This window comes from Rhipicephalus microplus, chromosome 1, assembly GCF_043290135.1.
Source record: "Rhipicephalus microplus isolate Deutch F79 chromosome 1, USDA_Rmic, whole genome shotgun sequence".
NCBI classification, from domain to species: domain Eukaryota; kingdom Metazoa; phylum Arthropoda; class Arachnida; order Ixodida; family Ixodidae; genus Rhipicephalus; species Rhipicephalus microplus.
Genome location: NC_134700.1, coordinates 46,917,706 through 46,943,228, shown reverse-complemented (window position 1 = coordinate 46,943,228; position 25,523 = coordinate 46,917,706). Strand labels below are relative to the sequence as shown.

Sequence of the window (25,523 nt, the reverse complement as noted above, 5' to 3'; positions counted from 1 at the left end):
AATGCAATGGGTTAATCAAAAGTATGTTGCCGTCAGCCTGTTTTTAGCTGCAAATAAAATGCGGTGATCGATGAACTTGAAAAAGCAAGCGATATGTGACTCTGCGCAGCAGCAGAGCACTGACGCTTGACTGGCAATGAACTTCTCTCAACACATCGGGCATGGCATCCCACTTTGGGAAGTATCCCGTATAGGATCGACCCAAATAGTGTGCCTTGTCGCACTCAACTGGAGAGGCCACCAAGCGTGGCAGACACGGCCACGTGCTCTCCTCGCAGGCGTGGTGCGTGTCCACCGAGGACGAGGCACGTCATCGACACGGTCCGCCAGTCGTGTTCCTCCCTTCAGCCAATGGCGGCCGTGCATTGGGCCGATGAAAAGCAGCTGTGCCATCGGCGGATGCACACTAGAGCTACAAGAATGGCGCCTTGTGGGAAACACTTTGACAAGTCGGTGAGTCGCATGACATGCTAAATTATAGACACGGTGCATGTACATCCTGAGAAATATAAAATAACTCCGTCATTCAAAAGAGTCACGCAGCACCCCTCTTTTTGAAAGCACTAGGGGCGTGACCAAAAAGAAGCAAAATCAATTGTGAATAACTGGTCACCTTTGAGTTGTTGAAACACGGCACCATATTCTATGTTGAACGCATCAGTCGTAATGACTATTGGAAGCTTCACGTCAAAGAGTTGAATGACTGGGTTTGCAGCTAGTACTTCTTTGATATTGTTGAAAGCACAATTAGCTTCCTTGAACCAATTGAATGTTTGACATTTACGCATCATAATGATGATGATATGTGGGGTTTAACGTCCCAAAACCACCATATGATTATGAGAGACGCCGTAGTGGAGGGCTCTGGAAATTTCGACCACCTGGGGTTCTTTAACGTGCACCCAAATTTGAGCACACGGGCCTACAACATTTCCGCCTCCACCTAAAATGCAGCTGCCGCAGTCGGGATTCGATCCCGCTACCTGCGGGTTAGCAACCGAGTGCCTTAGCCACTAGACCAACGCGGTGGGGTGACATTTACGCACCATGAAACGCAGTAGTTCGACAACACCAGCATAACGTGTAATGAACTTTGAGTAGTAGCCAGCGACACCAAAAAAATGAATGCATGGTTTTACAATCTGCAATGGCAGGTGCATTAACAATAGGATGCACTTTGGATTCAAGAGGAGACAATCCTCTGGCACTGACATTGTGTCCTAAAACTTGAATTCGCTCGACGGCAATGACAAATTTGCCACTCAGTTTCATTGATTGATTGATTGATTGATTACCCAATTAATTGATTTATTGATATGCATGGTTTAGCGTCCGAAAACCACCATATGATTATGAGAGACGCCGTAGTGGAGGGCTCCGGAAATTTCGACCAACTGGGGTTTTTAACGTGCACCCAAATCTGAGCATGTGGGCCTACAACATTTCCGCCTCCATCGAAAATGCAGCCGCCGCAGCCGGGATTCGATCCCGTTACGTGCGGGTCAGCAACCGTGTACCTTAGCCAGTTGACCGCTGTGGGGGGCGGGTGAAAAAACAACAGAGAGCAACATTTTTTAAATAACTCAGTGTTACATACAGCAAGTCACAGTGTCATGGTGAACCCAGAAATGTAGAAATATAGTCACTTGAAAGGTTTATACGAACAAGAACTGCTCGATTTTAGCAGAGAATGCCTCTAGGAATTCAACATTCATGTCGGTGCAGGTTATGTCAATGGAGCAAATAACACGCATCGCTAATAATAGCGGTGCTTTCAGAAAAGTTATTTATTAGCATGCCTGAAACACACATTCGTGGAGACTGGCCAGACAGAGCAAAAGTTCAGGCAATCACGATATGCACGCAGTGATTTCTTCTGTAACAACATGCACAGGAACAAGCTCAGGCAGTGCTCCTGCGATGCTTCCTTACCCCACGACATTAGATCTTTTATGATGTAAGAGTAGTTCATGTGCCGACACGACGCCACCTGTCGCTCTTGTGAAAAAGAAGGACAAACGTTGAGTTCGAGATGTTGTTTCGGCAAGCGTCAGAACTGTGGACGCAATTATTTTATGTTTTTGTTCTATGAGTGTCGTGTCCAGTTAGGCAGCCTTTTTATTAAAACAGCTTGAAGCAAAACATTCTCCTTTGATAACTTCATGTCGTTTTCATAGAAAATAAAAAAAAGTTTATTCACTCCGTTGGATGAACGAAGCCATACATGCCCTGTGAGTGTGTTTAACGTGTAGATTTTTGTCATATTGCTAACACAGCAGGGACTGAAGCCTAAGCCATGCACAGAACACAACGTTGGTTCTGTGCCCTTCACTTCCTTGTTTATATGTCCCTCTTTCGGTCGTTTCTTAATAAAAAACCACGTGTGTTGGCTCATCCAAAAAAAAAACAAAAAAAAGAGAACGCCGTGATGCTTCTTGCAGAAAATCTGCATAAACATCAGTCGGTCAAAATGAAAACTGTAGATGAAGATTCTTTTTGAGGGACAACACGTGTGAACGTACAAGTCACGTTGTACCTATGAAGAGCTTTCTGCGGAATTCTTAGCAGTTTATTGACAGATTACGCTTACTCGCAACGACTATGCCTCTGTAAGTTTTCTTTTCTACTGCATGTGGACAAGCAACAGTGAGACAAAATGAAAGAGGACAAAAGACGTCGGTTTTTTTGTTTAGATTGCGGTAGACATGTTCCTCGCATATCATTGACACTGTTAAATAGTAGAACAGTACTTCACAGCTGGATAATATGAAGCTGAAGAAATATTCACTACAAAACACATGATGACTTACATATATGAATGACCTCTTATACCAAGACGGTGATCTGGCGCAATTAATGGACGCAATTATAAATAGGTTTGTGTGTTTTTTTCCTCTGTGGACCCACAGACAGTTTTTGTAAGCGACGCTTCTGTCAGTGACGAAGAAAAAGAAGATGCATCTGCCAAAATTCCACTAGAGATTCCGCATTCAGTTGCCACTTGCTTTCTTCATTTCGCTTGTGCGAGCGGCATAATGTATGCATGCAGATGAATATGAATATCCTCTATTTACTCCTATTTTCTTTGCCGCACCAGAAAAATTTTTCTCCATTAATGCCGCATATTTGAAGCACCGTCACTGAATAGCGTGCATGATGCACATTACCTTTTTACAGTCGTGGGTGTTTAGCCAGCAATAAAGGGTAAAGTATGTTCATTTCAGTAAGTGAGACAATCAAATATCACAATTGGCGACTTTCGTTTCTTCTTATTTCGTTGCTCTTGCCAGCTGCTAATAGTGTCTCAAGATCAAGCGCTGACAAAGTTGGGGATTCGTCGGTGTATTCCGTAATTCGCAACCTATAGCGCTATGCGCTTCCCAGTAGGCTTTACGAATATACACGATATGTGTTATAGGCAAAGTTGGGATATATCAGCAATCGTTGTGTACAGTTGAGCGGGGGAGAGCTTTTCCTTTTTTCCAGAGTGTGAAGCATAGTGTGCACGTGGAGCTTCAATTCGGCGGCGGAGTTGAACTGAGTTGTAGTGGCGACCGCTTCGAACTCGGTGGTGCGGGAAGGGGGCCCCACCTCCTATTCATTTTGGTTCAATAATTGTTGGGTGAAGACGGCGTTTGTTAGCTGTAAGCGTTGAACGTGCGTAAGGCGCGTAAGCGGGGATCTGTCGTTAGCTTGTGTTGAATGTTGAAACGCGCTAGTTCGTTGTGCGCTAAGAAGTAAAAGCGTTTAAGGAAGTTTCATTTGCAGTACGTTCTAATTTAAACAGCTACAGGATAATTCTCTGTTATGGCTACTATGAGACGTGTTTTCCTTGCGGGTGACCTAACGCGTGTCGGTGTATGCATCCGCGCTGCAAGCATCTTTTAACTATGGTGATACTCGAGTTGTCGCGTGTTGGAGTTTGTAGCTTTGTCGTAAGTAGCGCTCGTGAAGCCTGGATTGACGTAATGGTGTCTATGAAGCCCGTCGAGGGCAATTCGAGCTGGCATTTCAATTCACCCGCAACGTAGGTTGACTGATGTGGCCCACACTCTTGCATTTTGAGGAGTTAATTAAACTTGAACTGCATTCGGACAAATCCATGTCTGTTCACGGCCTAATCACTGTACCTTAAGTGTGCACCGTAAACAAGAATAGTGGAAAGCTTATAACCACAAATATACAGTTAGTAACAGGAGCTGTTACTAAGTTTCTTGAGCAGTTATTGTCTTTTGTGACTTTTTTACTACTTAAGTTTGCTGACACCCAAAGGTTGCTACGGCTCTTTTGCGCGCTGTTACTAACTTTTTGCTATGCACCGGTTTATTGAGATGTTATTAGAGTACGCAAATACTTCCACATTTCGACCTACCCCTCCTGACGCACGTGATAGAAATCAACCAGGTACCAAGTGACGCAGTTCATATAACCAGTGCCGTTCGAAAAACCATCCGTCTTCATTTTTGAATGCCAACATTGGTTTCACAAATATCAGAAATGTTGTTCCCAAAAGACAGCAGCTACACGGTTTCATCACAGACATCGACGCGGACACAATTCGTCTCACTGAGACTTGGTTAACAAACAACATCGAAGACTCCGAAGTTTTGGCTTGTAACCCGAATTTCACGCTATACCGCTATGACTGAATGGATAGGAGAGGAGGAGGTGTTCTTGTGGCAGTCAACAGCAACCTCTCGTCCTCGCTGATCTATCATGATCCTAGAACTAACGTGGGTCTGCGTACACAACTTCTCTGTGAAATCAGTGTTTGGGATTTGTTACAGACCGCCAGACAGCCATTCACTTTTTTGCGATTACCTTCGCAGTTCTCTTACAAACATAGAAGATACATTTCCTGACGCATCTATTTTTTTGGCGACTTCAATTATCCTGATATCAATTGGCCTCTTCTCTCAGCATCCAATAAATCTTTAACAGATCCAAACAGTTCCTGGAATGGGTACTTGATTTTAACCTACATCAAAGAATAACCACACCTTGTCGAGGTGATAACACTCTTGATCTGTTGCTCACCAGTTCCCCTGATGACGTATTGAGTGTCACAGTCCTTCTTGGAATTAGCGACCACAATATTCTTCATATTTCCCTCTCAATTCCACAAAAAAGAGCAGCTACAACCAAGGTAATAACTGACTACAACAGGGGAAATTTTGAGTTAATTAACAAGGAACTTGCTCGCTTTTACGAAAACTTTGAAAAATCCTACAGAACGCGCTCTATAAATTCTAATTGGGAACTTTATAAAAACTCATTACTGAGCTGAAAAACTAAATATAGCCCCACAATAATTGTGAAATCCCACTTCATTAACCCATGGTTCAATAAAAGTCTAAAATCATTGTTCACGCAAAAAAACGTCTATATAGAACAGCGAAACGTAAAAATAGCCCAGAAGCATGGAATCGCAACCGCCTGTGTGAACTTCAATACAAAAAGGCAGTTATTGCGGCCAAAGATAATTTTTTTTCTGCTGACCTGATCAAAATTCATCGTTCAAACCCAAATAAATTCTGGCGTGTGATATCTGCGAAGCCGCAAACTAACCATATAAATCTTGTCAACTCTGACGATGAACTGATAAGCTCCGAGGAAACCTCTGGTGCTCTAAGTACCTTTTTCACGTTCGTGTTTCACATACCCAATACCTGCCCTGTCGAAGCTATGCCAGACTTCTCTTCCCAGACCATGCTTAAATACAATTTAACCTGGATGGCCTAAGCAATCTAATCCACTCTTTTAAAATGTCAGCCTCGGCTGGCTGCGACGACATCAATTCTAAATTAATAAAGAACACTATAGCACTCTCTAGCAAATTTTTGTACCTTATATTTAACCAATCTTTGAAGACAGGAACCTTGCCAGATGATTGGAAGAAAGCTGAAATAGTCCCCATTTTTAAAGCAGGCTGGCGCGAAAATACCGCTAACTACCGCCCGACTAGCTTAACTACTGTCCGATCCAAAATCCTTAAGTATAATATAGCATCAACTCTTACGACCTACCTAGAATCAATCAGTTTTTCTACCCTTTTCAACATGGTTTCCGAAAGTATCTTTCCTGCCAAACACAATGGGCTTAATTTACTAATGACATACTACTGCAAATGTATGATCACGTACAAATAGATGCAATTTTCTTAGATTTCTCCAAGGCCTTCGATCGCGTACCCCACAAGCACCTGCTCATCAAATTATTCTCTCTTGGTATCCCCCAAACCTTATAAAATGGCTCGAGCATTTCTTAACAGGACGTGTTCAATTTACCGTTGCTGACAATTTCCAATAAACTCTTACCAGCGTCACTTCCGGTGTTCCCCAGGGCGCTGGCTTACCACCTCTATTATTTCTTATATACGTGAATGACTTTCCTAGTAACATTAAATCACAGCTGCGCCTATTTGCAGACGACTGCGTTTTTTATAGCCCCCTTCACTCCTTTAACGACGCAGTCACCCTACAACATGACCTTGACACCATCACTTCATGGTGCGAAAAATGGCATATGCCCCTAAACCTCGCTAAATGCAAGGTCATGTCCTTCACACGTAAACACAACACCTCACATGAAACCTACTGCATTAATTCGGTTCCCATTTATCACACGCGTACTTACAAGTATCTAGGAGTTCATCTGACATCATCACTATCATGGGTGAAACACATTGAAGCCATTCGCTCTGAAGCTTCCCGCACATTAGGCTACTTACAACGTAACTTGAGATCTGCATCTCCTTACATACAGAAACTCGCATATCTCACATACGTGCAGCCAAAACTCGAGTATGCGTCATCCATCTGGCATCCTTCACGAGCTTATCTCACCGATTATTTGGAAGCCGTTCAAAATCGCGCAGCTCGTTTCATTACGTCACAATATTCAAGGCATATCAGTGTAGCCGCACTAAAACAAACGTTGTCACTCGCATCGCTCGCTTCACGTCGCATAACTTCTCGTATCTGCCTCCTTCACACATTATTTTACTTTAGCAGGTCGGGACACCCTCTCTTAAAACGCCCACTAAGAACGTCATCTCGCCTTTCCCATACGCACCCTCTGATGACCGTAAAATGCCGGACGACGGCGATGAGCAGCTCATTTTTCCCCCTTGCCATAACATACTGGAATGCACTGCCAGATAATATTGTTTCTTGCAGGAACCGCTCAACATTTCGCAAAAAACTAACTCTTTTTGAAAATCCAAGTGCGATGTCCTAACAGCACATTAACTCTAGCGTTTATAGTTGTTTTACTGTACTCAGAATTTATTTATCGCCTATCATATTTTTATGTTTTGTTATGCGTGTTATTTCCGCTTGTGTTCTTTATCTGCTTATTCATTGTAATCAGTGTATACCCACATATTGTTAAATTGCTCAGGAACTTACAACCTGGATGTACGACGCCCCTTTATGTAATGCCTTCGGGCCCTTAAGGTTTAATAAATGAAATAAATGAAAAGAAATTAGAATTACGATAATATTCTTTGCATTAGTATTCGATTACAGTCATACACTATGTTACTTCCGGCACCTAATATAATTGTACACCGTATAAACAAACAAGTAAAGTTAAAATAGTCATCCTAAAACGTAGGCGTCCACCATGCAGCATCAGTTACGTTCCCCTAATTTAGGACAATACCTAGAAGCACTTATGAGCTGAACGTGTCGCGTGTTCTTTGTGCTGTGTATGAGTGTGGTGCAGAGATTCGTCGGAATCTAGAAATTCAAGCCGACGCTTTGTGGTGAGTGATGCACACACGCCATTTGTTTCGTGCGAAGTTTCTTGGCTTTCACCGCTTTCCAGAACTAGAATTAATTCACTTTTTTTTCTTTTTCATCGACTATTTTACGTTATTAGCCTAACCATAGATGTAATCACTAATACGTATACCAGACGCCCGACTCAGATTCACTGTCTACTTTTATATCTATTTACTAGAGTATAAATCGCTACTTCAAAACGCCAAAAAACAGGATATAGCCTTTAAGGCAGCGCCTCTCTATACTTTTGCAGGTATAAACTTCTCGCGTTTAACTTTCATACCATCCAACCACACGCAACGTATGCAGTTAGTAAAAGCACGGCCGCTGGATAAACAACAAGGTGCGGCCTGTTGCCTCGCGTCGCCATCAATGGGCCAGCGCGTCTGGGCAGACTTGACAGTTTTCGGCTGCTTTTTTGGGGAGGGCGCTCATGCTCCACTCGTTAAAGCGGATGGCGCTTTGTGTTTCAATGAGGTTGCATTAGGATTTGTGCATGTCTGTGTGCTTTCTCGTGCTCATTTTGTGTGATATGTGTAGGGGCAGTTTGCCTCATGTTTCCCGTGATCGAGTACGACTCTTTGGTGCGCGCGTGTGTGGCAGACAGTTTTTTTAGTGGTGTTACACCGCGAAGCTGTTGTGTGCTGCTGAGCAGCTCCAACGCAAAAAAAAAAAAGACGGTACATTGAAGCACAACGTATTTCCCTGCAATACACAGCTTCAAAAAGCGTATCGGGATGCATATAATTGTCACAGAGCACTTACTTTTGTCACAAACAAGCGTTGAAGCAGACGTGCACCACCACCTCCAGACGACAGCATCAAATCACCGTGCGAAACGTTTACTTCACGGCGTGCGCAAAGAAACAAGAAAACAAGCATCATAGGACGTCCAGGGCGTGCCCTTACCCTGTACACAGGTGACAGCTAACCAGCACAGATGAGGAGCAATCAAGACATAAAAGCGGGGCCTCGTTTGGGGGCGACTGTTTTCGCAGAAGAACCGGCGAGACGAAACCATTTCCCTTGGATGCCGCCCTGGTACGTGCTACGTGCAGTACGTTTACTTGAAATGTTCGCAAAACTGGGAGGAATTCGAACTAGAGGTGTCGTAGGGTAAGACGGGTGGTCAACACCAGCCAAGAAGTTTTGATGTTTGAGCAGTGTGAGTGAGTCGTGTAGTGCAGTCAGTCGATGTTGAAGAATCGAGTCATGACGCCGCTGCATGGAGTACTTTTTTGAAGATTGTCGCTGGGATGGGAACCAGTGCTGGAGTTAATTTCAGTGTTTCCTTGATTAGAAAGTTTCAAGACACGTTCGAAGATTTGTGGATTACACGCTTGTGGTGGCTATGTGGGGCTGCTAAGCCTTCTTGCGCAGTTCATAATGCGTGAGATTGCATTTGTAGCACGGTAAATTTGTTCCCGTTGTTTTAAATACCTTCTAAGTGATTATGTGAGTCGGAATTGGTGGCTTCCAATTGTGCAAAATTGTGTGAGGCCTTCGCTAAAAATACATAATTTGTTTGCCATGAGCTCTTGCTTTTTAACTAGGTCTTTTGACCGCAACCACTGTTCTTAATTCACTAAAAGAACCGACATTTATATTGTGCGTGCTTTCGCAGTGTATTTCATTGGGCCGATACGTAAACCCGAGTATACAGCTTTCCGAGTATGTTGGAAAGCTAGCGGCCCCGGTATACGTCACTACCGACACCGAGTGTTCTTGGAATGGCGGGGTGCCTCGCTATGGCATGCACACTTTGTCAGCGCTCAGGGCGTGGCGGTGTGCTGACCAATTTTAGGGCGGCTTCTACGAAGCGACGTTTAGAGCTTGAGCTGACGGAGCTTGAGCCTGGGTAACGGCTACCGGCAGACGTCAGCCGATACACGAGCCAACATTAGAGAGAGTGCGATGACATGCGTTGCGCAGAGAACCTATCCCCTCGCGCGTTATATTTGGTAACGTAATTTTACCAATGCAATGTCTGCTATGAAAGTGTTTCTGCAGCTGGTTGTGATGATGTCAGCCCCTACGTGTGATTGGCTTGTGTGCAACCCCTTAATTTGACCGAGGGTTGAAAAAAAAATTGGCAGCATATCCACGGAGTGAATGATTAAGAGTGGGGCGAAGCATTCGTCCGTCCATTCTTTCTTGCTTCCGTCCGTCCATGCGTCCGTCTGTGTAACCATCCATGCGTACATCCACGTGTCCGCGCGTGCGTCTGTTCGTGCGTCCGTCCCTGCGTTCGTCCTTGCATCCACCCCTGCGTTCGTTAATGCGTCCATCCATGCATCTGTCTGTGTGTCCATTCGTCCATCTATTCAACACTCCAAGTACCACCATCTGGCATCTTTTCATCATATATTCCCCATATAGAAGCACCGCCATCCAGCTGACATTTCAAGGACTAAACGAGAGGTGGCACACGCACACTTTTTTAAGGCTTGCGCTTCGGGTCTACTTCCCAACTTTAACCACCTTGAGTTCATGGTATATACTAGTTCATTGTATTCATGGCACTGCGGCTCAATGCTCGCTAAACCTTTCTAAAACTAAGGAGGTTACACCCAGCAAGTATAACGTAGCAACGCTTTCTTGTCAGATAGTGCTCAATGTACATGCCAATGGCTGCTAATGGGGATCGCAGCGTGCGCGTTAACTAAAAGCCGAATGCTCCTGTCTCTCAAGCGCCATTAGCAGCCACTATGTACATTTTATTTTTTATTGTTCAACAACACACATAAGAAATCTCTTACCGGCACCATTTTGGAGGTCAAAATGTTGTACTTAATACACACTACAACGGCTACGAGGGATGAAATGTTGCCGCTACAAGTAGCTTCGCCCCTAAAAAGGCTGTTTTCGGATGTGAAAATCGAGAGCGGAGGTTCGGCCTTCGACTCGGGCAGACGCCTGAGTGCCGCAAGGAAGCGTCTCTTCGCCAGACTACGGCTCTTTCTTTGCGCTGCCACTGATCAGTCGAGTCATCGAGGGCACCCATTGCGAACCTCAAACAACTTCGCGCTTTAGCTAGTGTAGAAGCTAGGCGAGGAGTAGGAAGTTGACTGGCGCCGTCGATGTAGATTGGAGAGCCCGCAGCGAGGAGGACGCTAAAGTCCGGGGAAGCTCACAAGACGCTCACCGCTTTTGGGACCTGCTGGTGCTCTGCAAGAAGTAGCATTGGAACTCTGCATGAACCTGCTGATCATTTTTAGAGCCAAGAGTTGGGCAGCGCAACAGCGCTTCGCGTCAGTAAACTAGATCATAGCTGCAGCAGGGACAGCCGACGAGTCTGTCTTCAGACGGTGACAGGGGTGGTCTGATGGAGCACGCGGATCAAAGGATTCGTTGTAACCAGTGTTGGTGAGGAGACTGACTCATTTCCAACTGACATGGTCACTGCAAGGTGAGGCCTGCTTTGAGATTTCTCGGGGCCACGTTTTTTTTAACTGAATTCTCTTGCGTTGAGGCACACTCTGAGAGATGGCGGATCCAGAAAGAGATGTGATGGAAGGAGATAGTGTTACGGAATTGGATCATACGTTCTAGTTGAAGCTTGAAATTGAAGCGCTAAAGCTGAAGCTTGAGCTAGAGAAAATGAGGTCGTCGAGTACTTCTTCAGAGAATTTGTAGCACCTATGCCCACTAATAAGCTCAAGATTCCCGCTTGATTAAAAAAAATGTTGTCGCTCTTTTTACCGCCATGAGCATAGCCGAGGAAGTTTAGGGCACAGCAATACTACCATTCTTAGGTGAAAATATGCGTACATTTGTTGGCAATAAATTAGAGGCTGGGGTAATGCCGTACTCAGATATAAAAGCAAAATTGCTAAAGAAGCTGCGGATGACTCCGAGCGAGTACCACCGTATGTTTGCGGAAATAAAAAAAAAACAAGCAGGCGAGTGTTGGAGCCAAGAGTCGGCGTGCCTGGAGACTATGTTCACCTAGTACCTAAGAAGTAGAGAGGTGGAGTCGTTTCAAAGTCTTCAGAAGTTGCTTAAAGCTTACAGGCTAAAGCAGTTAATGCTAAGTGGTCTCCTCTCACTGGTCACTGAGTAGGAAGTGAAGGGCTGGTTGAAGCCCAAGGATGTAGCGGAGTCAGCCACTAACTTTGAAGAAAGCTTCAATTGTGGCAGGCAGGGCAGTTACTTCGGCACGGCACCGAGAAGTTTGAAATATAGGGCGCAAGACAAACAGTTAACTGGTGTAAACTCTAACCCCAATTCAAGAGTATGTTTTCGATGTGGACAACATGGTCACTTTCAGTGAGATTGTAAGTTCTCACATGACGCTCATGCTAAGCATACGTTTCACGCATAGCTTCCCAGAATGAGCGATCATTCGAGAGTCGAGCTACATTGTCACGACGCACTGCCATTATGAAAAACTTAATGATGAAGGACCCGCGTGTTGAGATTTTCGCGGAGGATAAACCCTGTTTCGTGCGCATTATTTGAGGTGCGGATATAACGGTGATACGAGCGAATGAGGTATGCGCTGAGATTTTGCGTGAGAGCAGTGGCACAGTAAAGGTAACAAAGTAAAGTGGCACAGCAAAGGTGCTTTTGGCCAATGTGTTACCGCACGCCTGCACGTCCGCTGTATGTACCTCCCGGTATTTCAACCTCGTCGGGAAGCGCTTCTCATCCTATGAATTGGCGATGCACAGCGAGTGATCAGCTAACTGCTAGTGTGCCCGTTTTGCTTGTTTCAGCATATTCCGAATGTCTTCGTCATGATCGGCAAAAGCTACTGCGTTGGATGCGATGATGAACTGTGTAAGGAAGAAAATATACTGGAGCAGAATTCACTGATGAGGAAGCCAGAGCACGTGTCTGAAGGTACTAGCACTAGCGCTAACGCCATGCAGTGCTCAATGGAGGAATAATCGAGCAGTAAGCGCCAAGTGACAAACACACCGCCCGATGCGTTCATCTCGGCAGGATACAAAGGACATAGGAAACAAGACGCCCGCGCAATGGAGCCGCAGACGAGTATTTCCGTGTCAATTGAAGAGTAGACGCAGTTGAAAAGTCGCAGTTCTGTAGCGGAAGGTACTAATGTGGGCAGGGAGCGGCTTGATCTATTCGATCGAAATCTTCTAGATGGAGAGCAGAAACGAGATGAGCCACTGGTTGATGTGTGGCGCCCGGTGAAAAAGGGGTCCTGCGACCACGTAACTCATAGGAATCCGTTAGACAGGGGGCAGTCACGCCAGTCAGTGGAACCAAAGTCGTGCCGAGACGAAGTATTAGCGCACTACAGCCCTTTCCGTGCCAACTTCTCAGAAAAAAAAAAAAAAACGAGACAGCGCGTTAGAGCATACTTCGCAATAAAGCGGGATAGCGTTGGAATTCGGTGGTGGAACGAGTGGGTTCTACGTTTCACGTATTTACCTTTAAAAACAAAACTACTCACGACAGGACCATCGCGTGTGCGACTAAAGTGTAAGATCATGCCTTAAGCTCTTTGTGGTATCTAACTACCGGATTTGTTGAAGGTAATTTTGTTCTGGGTGGTTTCTTTTAGGTATGAAACACTTTTCTAACGTGACAAGAGTTTCTTTTAGTAAACAGTTTTTTGCTTTATTTTAGTCTTTAGGTATGGCGTATTATCGTTGACATTGTAAAAGGCTTTTAGTGGAAAGTCAGTTATTTATCATAAATGGCACTTCAAGTGTACCTTTCAAAAGGGTTCCGAACACACTGCCAAGGAACGTGGAGGCAGAGGTTGCGTTTGAGTTAAAGACGCCCTCGCCTCTATTGCTGGGTTGACAGCAACCAACCACAGCAAAGCTTTGTTTGGCCACAAACGCATCGGAAATAGAAATCAGAGCTTGCCTTTCCCAAAGCATAAGTGAATATGAATGACCATGGGTCCCTGAGAGGCTGAGGCAGTTGCAACTATAGGCGTCCACAGTTGTGTGAAAGGCGAACTGGACAAACAATTTGTTCGTATTAAAGGCGTGCTGAACAAGGCTGCTGATGCTCTTTCGCGTGTCCGATGATCATTAGGCTGTGTGCTTGTAACTTTTTGCGGCAATAGGGTGTTTTGTATGTTTGATATGGCTCCGCCGTGGTGGTCTAGTGGCTAAGGTACTCGGCTGCTGGCCCGCAGGTCACGGGATCGAATCCCAGCGGCAGCGGCTGCATTTCTGATGGAGGGGGAAATGTTGTAGGCCTGTGTGCTCAGATTTGGGAAGAGGAAGAAGGCGCCTAATTTCTGCATCTCGGTAGGGAGCACGGCGCAGCGAAGCTTGTCACCCCGCTATAGGTCATTACCAATTGTTTTTGGGATGCCGGGGCTCCTTGCTGTGGCATGCATACATTGTCAGCGCACAGGGCCCGGCTGTGTGCTGCCCTTTTTAGAGCGGCTTATACGAAGCGACGTTTAGTGCGAGAGCTGACGAAGCTCAAGCCTGTAAAATGGTTACCACCGGCCGTCAGCCGATGCACGAACCATGGCCTCCGAAATGGCGGGATCGTGGCGTGTTTCTCTCCGGCCGTGCCAATTGCACCGAGATAGCGTGTTTTCAAGGGTGGGCGTGGCCCGCTCTTTCCTCGGCAACACAGCGCTTTATCGTAAGATTGAGAAGGCTGTGGCACTGTTGGCGAAGCTTCCTTGTGACGAGAAAAAAATTGTTTTGCGCTTTTATATAACTTCGCGCTCATTTCGAAACGTCGGGTGAAGGAGTACGAGAGGCGAAGTCTATGCTGGGGCGTTGTGCTTTAAAATGGGGTTCTTATTTTGCTGTATTTTCGCGCCACTCATATTAGAGTAGTTATAATTGTCATGTCTCTGCAATAGATCCGCATTTGCTGGAAGCTTACTATACTTCAATGCTCACGGGCTATGTGTAAGGGGGAGGGGGGAGGCACTGGCAAATAATAAAAAAAATGACAGTCCGATCCACAAGCGAAGTCAGAAGAGTGCCGGCTCTACGTTCATGAATTTTTCTTGCACTCGAATGAATGGGTTCTTTTTTGGTTTAACGTAACTAGCGCTGCATTTCATCGTAACGCTGTTTCAAGAATTCTTGCAGACGCCCTGACGTAATCACGGCGGCGCGGCGACGCAGTTTTATTGCTTTTTAGAAGAGTTTTTCGCTTCTTAGGCTGGCACGCCTGCCATCCAACCGTGCTCGCCACAACTGCTCTCCTCCATATATGAGGTATGTCCATCCGTTTGTCTATTTGTTCGTCTGTCCGTTCGTGCATTCGTGCGTCTGTTCGTTTATCCACTTCTATCACACTAGAGCACGCTTTGAACGGGCGGACTGTTCTCTCACCCATTCACTCCGTGGATATGCTGGCTACGCCGGATGGAAGGACGACCGACCAAGGAATGCTATAAGAAGCTTCATCCCTAAAAGCAATAAAACCACGTCGCGCTGCGCGTCGCAGCTGTGAATACGTCAGATCACCTGTTATAAGTATCTAAAGAGCGTTAAATTGTAGATCAGGGGTAGAATTGACGCATTTATTTGCGTGCGTCAAGAGGGAGGAACTGTTAGACCATGCGGAGCAACGCTTACTCCCGCGGAACTTGCTGGCACAGTGGCAGCCTCGAAGGAATGGTCAGCATGCGTGTAAGCAAATAGTTTCCTTAAGAAATGAGCTGCGAAGAGTTTGATTTTGTGTAAATGGTCGTGACAACTACGGCAAAAGCGAAGTATTATTGTTTGTATAGCATAATTTGAAGCGAACGTGTAGTGTAAGCCCCCATCCTCAAAAAAGGTGCTTGTGCTCAAGCTGCATTAATGCTTGGCGTGGTGTTTTCGGCAAGCTAACTCTCGTTGGTGTAGTGGTGTGTTGTGGATGTGTTGTCGTTACGTGGTTGTGGATGCTGTCTCTTGTGGTACACTGAATCCTCCTTGCGCTGTGGTAAAAGTGATCCGCTACTAGAATGAACTGCTACGCTATCAAAATGCTACGCGACGACTGGGATATCGCGTGGGAGGTGAGTGTACGCAAGACTGTTATCACTTCACGAGATTTTACCTGTATGCGGTTGATTCGTAACGAGAACCACTTCTATAACACTCACGTTCTTGGCGAACAAAACCCGCATGGTTGATGAGCTCGCGCTACACAGCTTTGTGAGTGCTGCCCCGTCTGTTAAATAGGACAACAAGCGTGAAGGCTGAGCCATCGAAAAGTGGTAGCCTCGATGAGAGCTCAACAATAACTGCAGCAAGTACAGCAGTTCATAAATGGTTTTGCTTTCATTGCAACACAGCACAAATAAGCATTATTCATATGGGATTTTCGTGGATTTAAAAAAAACCATTTAAACTCCACACATTGTATTCATTTACAAAGGTTAACAACTAATTAGGAAGTTCAGCTGAATCGCGAGCTTTATGAAAATGAAGCGCGACCTTTAATGATAAATAAGTTGACCCACAAGCATATCGCCGTGAAATATTGAAGCGTTAAACTCGAGAACGGGCTTCTTGAACATCATAACACGTTTTTTACTGTTCGACTGCATTATGACAGGTTCTGTGAAAAAGCAGTTTTCCTCCATTTTTTAAGCGATGGAACGTAACTACAAGTGCACTAAAAGTTCTCTCGGAAATATTGAATGCTTCTGCAGTTACCTTTTCAGAAAACCCAAGAATGAAAGCGTTTCTTGGTCCAGATGACTGAGGCGCAACGAAGATTTCCTGAAAGGGGGGGGGGGGGCAGAAGGGAATAAAGAACTCTTCCCGTTTCACGGAATGTTTTGGCGCCTCAGTCATCTGCACCCACTAAGCACAAACTCGCCCCAAAACAAGTCCTCTTGAAAGCGTTTCGCCTTCCGAGGAAAGTAAATTATTGCAGTTGTACGAACACGCTCTCAGCAGCTGTCGATAGTGCGGGTACACTTCCTCAAGTCGGCTGGACAGCACCCATTCCAATAAATCATCGCATCTTTAATGTCTTTTCTTGAGTACAGGGAAGCTATTATTTCTTTTGTACTCATAAAAGTTGAAGAACTGATTGATGTGTGCGCACAATGGCGCAGAATTGACACGAGTTGCTGAAGAAACTTGGCTGTTGCTTCAAACGTTTTCTCTTTTTTCTTATTTATTAAACAGACATTTTCGCTGAATGACATTACCAACCAAGTTCTGAACTCCAAGAAGTGAGCAAGCATGACAGAACGACGGCAACATATATGGGAACATTCGTATATACATACACACATCTAGGACACAAATGCGCTTAAGCCACGCGCGAATACCTATTCAACGCATTTTCAAATGTCATCACCTAATGGTTTTTTGCCAAGTGCAGAAGACTTAGGTCTATAATAACGAATCTTCTTAATAGTAAAACGATGTCTAACTATAGGAGGGCAATGTAATTCAACGACGGTAATTAGCTCAGCTTTCACGCATTTACGTGCCTCCAGAAAAGTGCAATGCTAGAAAGCCTCTACATTTCTCAAACCAAAATATTTAGCACCGAGAAAGAGGACGGTAATGAGAAAAAAGTAATACTGCCACAGACGATTCATTATCTCCTTATAATGATCTATATAAAAGTAACTCGTCCTTTGCCACGTTTTTATTCGCCACTTAGACCAAAATAAAAGCAGTAACAGAAGAAGAAATATTTGGTTTGAAAAAAAAGAAACATGTGCACGCTGAAATCTCGCGCACTCTGCTTTCTGCCGTGGTTTCCGCCGCCGCCGAATAGAGGTATCGATGAATGTATCCGGCTGTGCCCTTCAGATCGGGCTGCAGCTCACGCTACCTAGCCATAAAGTTCAGTGCTATCACTATGTGTAAAAGAATTTATTTCACTTGCGCCTTCATTGTAGCCACCAATCAGTTAGCCTCCTCCTGGTTATTTCTAAACGTTCAGTCTATTTTGCCTTCACTGTCCCTAAAACTCATTGCTTTAAAAACCTACGCACCATTATTTTGGGCTACAGGGTGGATCCCTTTACAGAACATTATGAAATGTTCAGCCGTTTCTTCCTTTTCTCCACGCGCACTACATAATGTGTCTATGCCTTCGTATTTGGTTCGTTACGTCTTGGTCTACAATGTTCCCGTTTTGGCCTCGAACAGCAGAGAACTACCCCAGCAATTATCGAAGATCCTGCTTGAAAGCTCGGTAGGAATGGAGTAATGATTTCGTAAAGATTCCAATCTTCCTCATATCCCTCTTTGTTTCCTTCACCTTATTCTTAACCGACGTTTCTTTTTTTTTTGGCTCTGTATTCTGCTGTTGTCTAAATACTTGCGTGACAACTTTCGAGTTCACTTCCTTCATCTAGTATACACATTCTTCATGTACTAGAAGCTGAAATCTTTCCTAGCCCAACACTCTTCTCTCATTTTCTCACTCGCTCATCAAGTTCTACCTTGCTGCTAGCTTCTCTGTACTCCTACGATGTCCATTCCCTGTCACCTGCACCCCCTCATTTGGGCTATTCCCGTGAGCTCCCAGAGCAAGTCTACATATGCCACGTTGCTTAATTTCTAATCTTGATTGAACCTCTGATTTCATGCACAAGACCGCATTGCCGAAAGTGAAACCCGGCACCATGACATCTTTCCCATTCCCTCTCAAAACGTCCTACCTATTGTAAGTTCACAGTGCCCTATTTTTTTTATTACAGCTGCATTCCTGCTACCCTTTGTCATTGCGTATCTTTCGTGCTTCCTTAGATACTCAACCCAATTACTTATCCATACGCCCAAGCATTTGTATTTATCCCCTATTTCTAGCGTGACTTCCTGTATCTTATGCTCAATGCCTTTGTTATCATAAAAATTATGATTGCTGATTCTTTCTTACTTAACTTAAAATTTAACCTATCTCCTTCATTACCACAGATGTCTATCGATCCCTGCAGATCTTCCTTCTTGTCGACCTATAGTACTATAATCATCTGCATACATCAATGCTGGCAAGGATTGTTCCCCGTGTTTTCCTTGCTTGGCAAAATAGAGGCTGAAGCCGAGTTGACTCCCCTACAATTTGGCTTCTAGTGCCTGAAGATACAGCATAAATAACAAAGGTGACAAGCACATCCCTGTTGAAGCCAGCGTTGTATCTCTAAAAATTTGTATACTTGATCTTCCCATTTATTAACTACCTTGTTACTTTTATAGATATCCTTCAGCAGAATAAAGATTCCATCTTCCACGTCTGGTGTGTCCAGTATTCCCCACAAGTTTTTTTTTGAATCAACTATAGTAAGTTTTTTTGATATCTAAAAATACCAGCCACAGGTGCCTGTGTTTTTTTCCCGCTATCTCAATACAATGCATCAATGAGCACAGATAGTCCTCCAAGCTCCTTCATTTAGGGAACTTATTTTGTAGTTCTCCCAGCACCCCCATCATGCTCCACCCATGTCTGTAGTCTTATTTCATCATCTGCATCTCCAGCCTGTAAACTACTGACGTCGTTGTAATAGGACGGTTGATGATATCAGCTTTGTCTCTCTTTCCTTCATAAATCATGCTCATCGTGCTTAGTTTTCACCCATTAAGGGCATCACTAATCATTATTGCTTTGCTCGCTGTCTTTTCTAATGTGTGCTTAGAGTTTGGTCATATTTCTTTATTAGAATGATTGCGATGCCGTCAGGGCCTGTTGATGTGCTATTAGGAACCCTCTTCTCTGCCCTTCCCCACCATAGTTGTCTCAGTGGAGCCACTGCGCTAATTGGTCCATCCTCATCCGTAAGGGCGCATGCAGCACTTTCTTGATGTTTACATTTTTCCATCATCGTTGTTCTTATACATTCCATTACCCCATCCCGTTCTAGTCTAACCACTTGAATTGTGGTTATAAACCTTTGTTCCATGCTCGCCTTATTATTCAAAGGCCGGAGATGTTTCCGAAACTTTGCAGCTGCTTTTCTATCGTTTTGTTTACTTCCGCCATTCATTGAGCCTCCTTTATTCTATTCTTTTGACTGATCAGATTGGACGCTTCCCTTCTGCCTCTCAAAAGGTTATCCAATTTTCTTGTGACATCATCTTCCGGTTCACCCCTCTGTTTAGCATACCTGTGTTCCCTGGAGGCTTCCTGACGTCTTACAATGGCTCTCCTGACTGCCTCATACCATCGGCGTTTAGGTTTGTGTCTCCTTTTCCTGGTTGATATGACTCGTACCTTGGCAAGGTATAACTAAAAAATGATTTGTGTACGTCTACTCAGTTCTAGTATCTTCGGTGAATATTTTCTGAATATGTTTAGTTGCTGTTCTGATTGCCTTTCTGAATAGATATTAGCACGTGGTTGCTTATAATGCCTCCTTCTCATTTTCATTTTTCTGTAAAACTCAGCTTGATACGTTTTTGATTACTACCTAAGCTTCTGGACCCACATTTATCTATGTTCACACCCCATAGCCGATCATACATCCTATGTGACATCACTGCGTAACCTATCGTCGACTACATCCTTCCCACCTCCCATATTATCTGCCCTTCGCACTTCTCGGTACTGTTGCAAATCATTAAATCACGCCTTTCACACATATACATTAGCATTCTGCCTATTGGATCTCCATTCATATCTTCTATGTGTGCAATAATATTTCCTTATATGATTACGTCGCACTCTTCTCCTGATTCTTCAGTGTCATTTTCTGTGCACGGCATTATTTCTTGGCTTTCCTCTCTGACTTTTGCCCCTGTTCACAAGCATACAAACAAGCGAGGGGCGTCATCTGCCCTGCCACTTGTCCTTTTAGTCATCCATCCGTCCGTCCATCTACCTAGTGAGCACTATGTACATCCATCTCACATTTTTTAACATGTATTCATCATATGCAAGTGTGGCCATCCAGCCGACATTCCAAGGACCACTCTTTCGGGTATGTAAAACCGGTGGCTACATACACCATCGGAGGAAGGACAGACCCATACCATAAGGAGCTCCACCCCTAAAAAATGGTCTATGCTCTACTACAAATGTTTGTGTGTTCGGTGTACGTGCACCCCCACCACGAGGTGGCAGGGGCAAAAACACACACAAGAACGAACAAGTAAATACCAGGCGACTGACCCTCCCCGCCCAAAAAAGCCGAGTAGAACGAAACTCAAACTTTCGACCTCTAGATGCCCCACAGATTGCGAGCTCCACGCGCTAACCACTACACCACAATGAAAGACGGTAAAAGGTGTTTATTTCTTTATGTCATAATTATTGTTTGTGATATGACTGCATATTTTGTTTAGAAGCGTAGAGTTGAGTGTCTCCGAACTTCTCAAAGCCAGCCGGATTGTGGCTAACGTGTTTACTGTTTTTGTTTTGTGCTTCGTAAGATCAGAACGTCTATACGACACGTTTGTTACAGTAGAAAAAGAAGATTAGCGCAACCGATTATATGAACATCATTTGCACTGATTTGCTAAGTGGTTAGTCATTTTTGCGTACGCAACATTGCACTTCTGAAGTGTACACTAAAGAATTTACTGTGTTTTCACCCCTTTTGACACATGTTTGGTCAGTCTTGTTCACGTTCCACGACTAAAGCCACAATACTTCACTGTAGGTGTAACGTACATTAGGCTTACGGCACAATCACTCGTCTAGGATATAGGATGATTGTCATAGCCGTTTTCGTTGAGTTTCTATTGTGACCGATTGAATGAGATAGTATCGCCTATTTTACTACAAATATCTAGAGCTAAAAAAGCGGATATTAAGAGCTCCAAGTGCCTTTCAGTGCAGCAAAACTCACTGACGCTTGCTGGAAACGTTCTTGTTTTTGTTGATTATCTCTAACGCCTCATCAAACAAATTGAGTACGTTTTACTGCATATGTATGTGATTATTGGGTAGTGCTAATCACTCGCGGTGTGCCGACGCACCTAAAAGTAATCAAGAGCAGCAGTATGACCGTGTTTAATTCTCTCATGCCTGATGAGTATATGGGCATTCCACTCTTTTAAATAGAGGTAGAGTAGAAAGCTGTTTCACTCTGTCGTTCCATAGAGAGTGAAAATAAATATCACTCTATCTGATGCTTTTTCGACAGTAGATAGAAGAACACTCAGAAATGACTACCGAAATGAACCACATGCCCTTTCTGCCCTCGAGTAGTCGTCAAGTTATATATTTTCCAGCGCCATCACCGATACCCTCACGCCTGCCGAGCATGCCAACCTCTTTCTTTTCATGCACGAAGTTCGCTATTCCTTCGATGTGTCTAACCCTAAATTGGGTCGCATGTCGCAAGTACAGCATCACAGCGACACAGGTTTGCTCCAGCCGCTCCGCCTAAGACCATACCACCTGTCCGCTGAAGAGCGCCTCTTCATTACTATCGAGTGGAAGACATTTTGCGTAGGCATGGTATTCGATCATCCCATAGTATCTGAGCATTTACTGTCGTCCTTGCTAGTAAAAGAAGACGGACCCATCCGGTTATGCATAGACTACCATCGTTTAATTAGATAATGCGCAAGGACGTCTATCATTCGCTGCGCATTGATGACGCGCATGACGCGCTTCGAGGAGCAGAGTTCTGCTAGTCGCTTGGCTTGATGGCTGACGACTGGCCTGTCCGAATTGGTGAAGCCGATTGCCAGAAAACAGCATTTATCACCCCTGACTGGCTATACGAACTCAACGTTATACCCTCTGGGCTTTGTAACGCGCCTGTCACAATTCGACGGTTTATGGACAACGCACTACGGGGCCTAAAGCGATGTGTCTGTGTTACCTTGACAACGTCGTGATTGTTTCGCCCGATTGACTTGCACATAAACTTCTCCTAATGCATGTTTTGATTCGTCTAACCAACGCTGGCCTTGAAGTAAATCTCAAGGTATACCGCTTCGCTGCATACGGACACTCATTATCTTAGGTCACACTGTCCTCAACCACGCCCAGAAGAAGACCTGACAAGGCAACGTGAATGCGGCGGTAGAAACCGACGTAGCCGTGATTCGACGCCATGACCCAATTGCAAGAAACGACGAGGAACCAGCGACCTCGACGTAATATTCGACGGCCACCACGTGACTGTTCTCGTCGACGCTGGAGCCACTAGAGCCAACTATTCAGTCATGAGGGAGCCTTTCGCGACAAAGTTGAAGAAAGTGAAGACTTCATGGCAAGGTTCCAAAATTCAGACTGCTAAATGTCATTTAATATTGTCGACTGGAGGCTGCACAACAAGAGTCACTATCGATAACCAGGCTTATCCTGCGAGCTACAACATAGCTTTAGGAATGCCAAACTTGTGATCGACTTTCCAACTCAACACGGCGCTGTAATCGACCTAAGGTATGAGTCAATAACACAAACCCCAGAAAACACGCTGCCGACCCCCACAACGCCAACGAATCACGCATTGAATGTGCTGTAAGACGAACTCATCATTCCACCTTGCTCAAGCGTCACCGTTTCTATCGAAACAAAACAGCCAAGTATTTTGAAGACGTCATCGAGGCCAACACGTTTGTGTCTTTTAGCCGTCAGATTTGCGTTGCAAGAGGCTTCGCCGAGCTGAGTTATGCAAAAACGAAGGAAATGATGACAAAATTGAGCCATGCACACAGGCACCTCCACATGGGTATGATGGTCGCCTACAAGAAAAAGTTTGTTGATGCCTGTGACTCTTTCACCCGCTCTGAAACTTCCAAACCTGTCTCGATGAATCGACGTTCCCAAACAGAGTTCGACGTCACCCAAGCGTTCCGAAGCAAATGCAAGACGAGCTCAAAACTCTGCTCCTGCAATTCAAGAAGTGCTTCTTGTCGTTGTCAAGAATTTGACAAACCCCGGTCGAGAAACATCGTATCATAAGAGCACAAAGTGGCCGCCCAATCCGCCAAAGCCCTTATAGAGTTTCTTCGTCAGAAGTTGAATCTGTAAAACGAATTGACGAAATGCTACGCGACGACATTATCCAGACATGGAAGAGTTGCTGGGCGTCTCCCGTGGCGTTGTGGAGTAAGAAGGAACTCCACGTTTCTGTGTCGACTATCGTCACCTAAAAAATCACAAAGAATGATGTGTATCCATTCCCACGAATAGACAATGCCCTGGATCGACTCCAGAACGCCAAGTACTTTTCGTCGCTGAACCTCAAGACATGCTACTGGCAAATCGAGATTGTAGAGAGACTGAGAAAAGGACCCCATCCGTAGCGCCCACCAATATTGCTCAAGTTTTAGCAATCGTAATTGTGTGATTGTCAATTAAAAGGCAATTATTGCGCATATCTGAGGCACCATAACAGAAAGTCGGTGTTTTGCGTGTGTGTCTATATACTAAAATATGCACACAAAAGTAATTCTAATTACCGAAGCGTTTAGCACGCTGCACAGAAAGTGGTACGAGGTGCTCAAAAAGGCAAGTGTTTCCAACGTTTTGCTAAGACGACACGATGGTGCCACCTGCCCTTCGCTTTCCGTTCTACACCTTATCGGGTGCAAGACAGGCGCGCACGCCTTCCATTGTTTTCGACGATAACTGTCAGATAGCGCTCGTGTCTAACGCGCCTCAATGCGCTCGTTCGCCGTCACTGCACGGATCGAGAATCTCTAACGGAGCGCCTCCATAATACTATTCACCAAGTTTCTCGAGTAGAACATAAAATAAACGTTTTCTTCACCCTCTCCGGAAGCAAGACTATCGTCTTTCTACGACGTTTGCAGTGAAACATGCCGATGCAAGGCCAATTTCTTATTCACACACTACTGTTGGCCATACGGCCGTTATAGATTTGGATGTCAGGCAACACACACACAAACAACAAATGTGGGAGTTTCAACAAAACGTACATCAATGCAATATCAAATTACATGTATGCTCATATTCTAAACAGTAGTTATCAAAACATGAACACAGTTTTACAAAGCCAAGCTACTTCATCAGCCCTAAGAAATAACAAATGAGCACTTGAACAGCAAAATACTTTCAATGATGTCTGTAATTTATGCTACGTGCCAAAAAAATAAAAAGAGAAGGTGACTATAAAGATTCACACTCACGTTTGTGATGTCGCTAATACGCTATTTTCGAAGGTGTTTGCTGAGATTCACTGTATAACTGATGATGGTAAAGCGTTCCAGTTTTTCTAGTTGGTGGTAGGAATGAGTTTAAATATGCGTCAATATGTAACTGTGGCACACTGAACATGAAGTCATGCTTTTGTCTGAGAGTTCGCTTTTGATGAAGCATAAGGTACTGTGAAATGTCAGTGTTAAATTGGTGTTTGGAAAGTGAAGAGAAGTTTAGGTCTTGCAACTAGGCGCCGCTGTGATAGCGGTGGTAGCACGAGTAGTTTCAGCACCGCCGATAATGAGGCAGTCGATGAATACTTGGGGAGAATAAACCGTGCAGCCCTTCTTTGTACCATATCGAGTTCATTTTTGAGAGCAACTTAAAACGAATTCCATGCAACGCTTGCATATTCTAGCGTTGGCATAACATAGGCTGACAAGAAAAACAAGTCCAGAAAAACACCATCGCACGATTTTGTTCAGGAGCCAAGAAGCCTGACTTAGTTAGCAAAGCGCGTAAAGCCAAGCTCTGTCTTAGTGATATCGAATTCTCCGGGCCTCACAATTATCCCGTGTCTGTAAATGAGCACCTGACGGCATGTAACAAGGCTCTCTTCTCCAAAGCTCCAACTCTGAAAAAAAGAAAAACTGGATGTTCCTGTGGCCGGACAACTGCCAAATCAAAGCTAGGAAAACAATTAACAGTAAAGTTCTGCTGATTCGAGATAGATCTGACCTAAACAAAATACAATAGAGA

General features: G+C 44.6%; 1 protein-coding gene across 1 annotated transcript in view; it reads left to right on the top strand.

Annotated features, from left to right (window-relative positions):
- The first annotated feature begins 342 nt into the window (after nt 1-342).
- Nucleotides 343-25,523, top strand: part of LOC142763193 (uncharacterized) — a 493,700-nt gene continuing 468,519 nt past the window's right edge. The window contains exon 1 of the mRNA XM_075865126.1: nt 343-453. Within this exon, the coding sequence (XP_075721241.1) occupies nt 352-453 (102 nt within the window). The 5' untranslated portion in view covers nt 343-351. The remainder of the gene's footprint in view (nt 454-25,523) is intronic.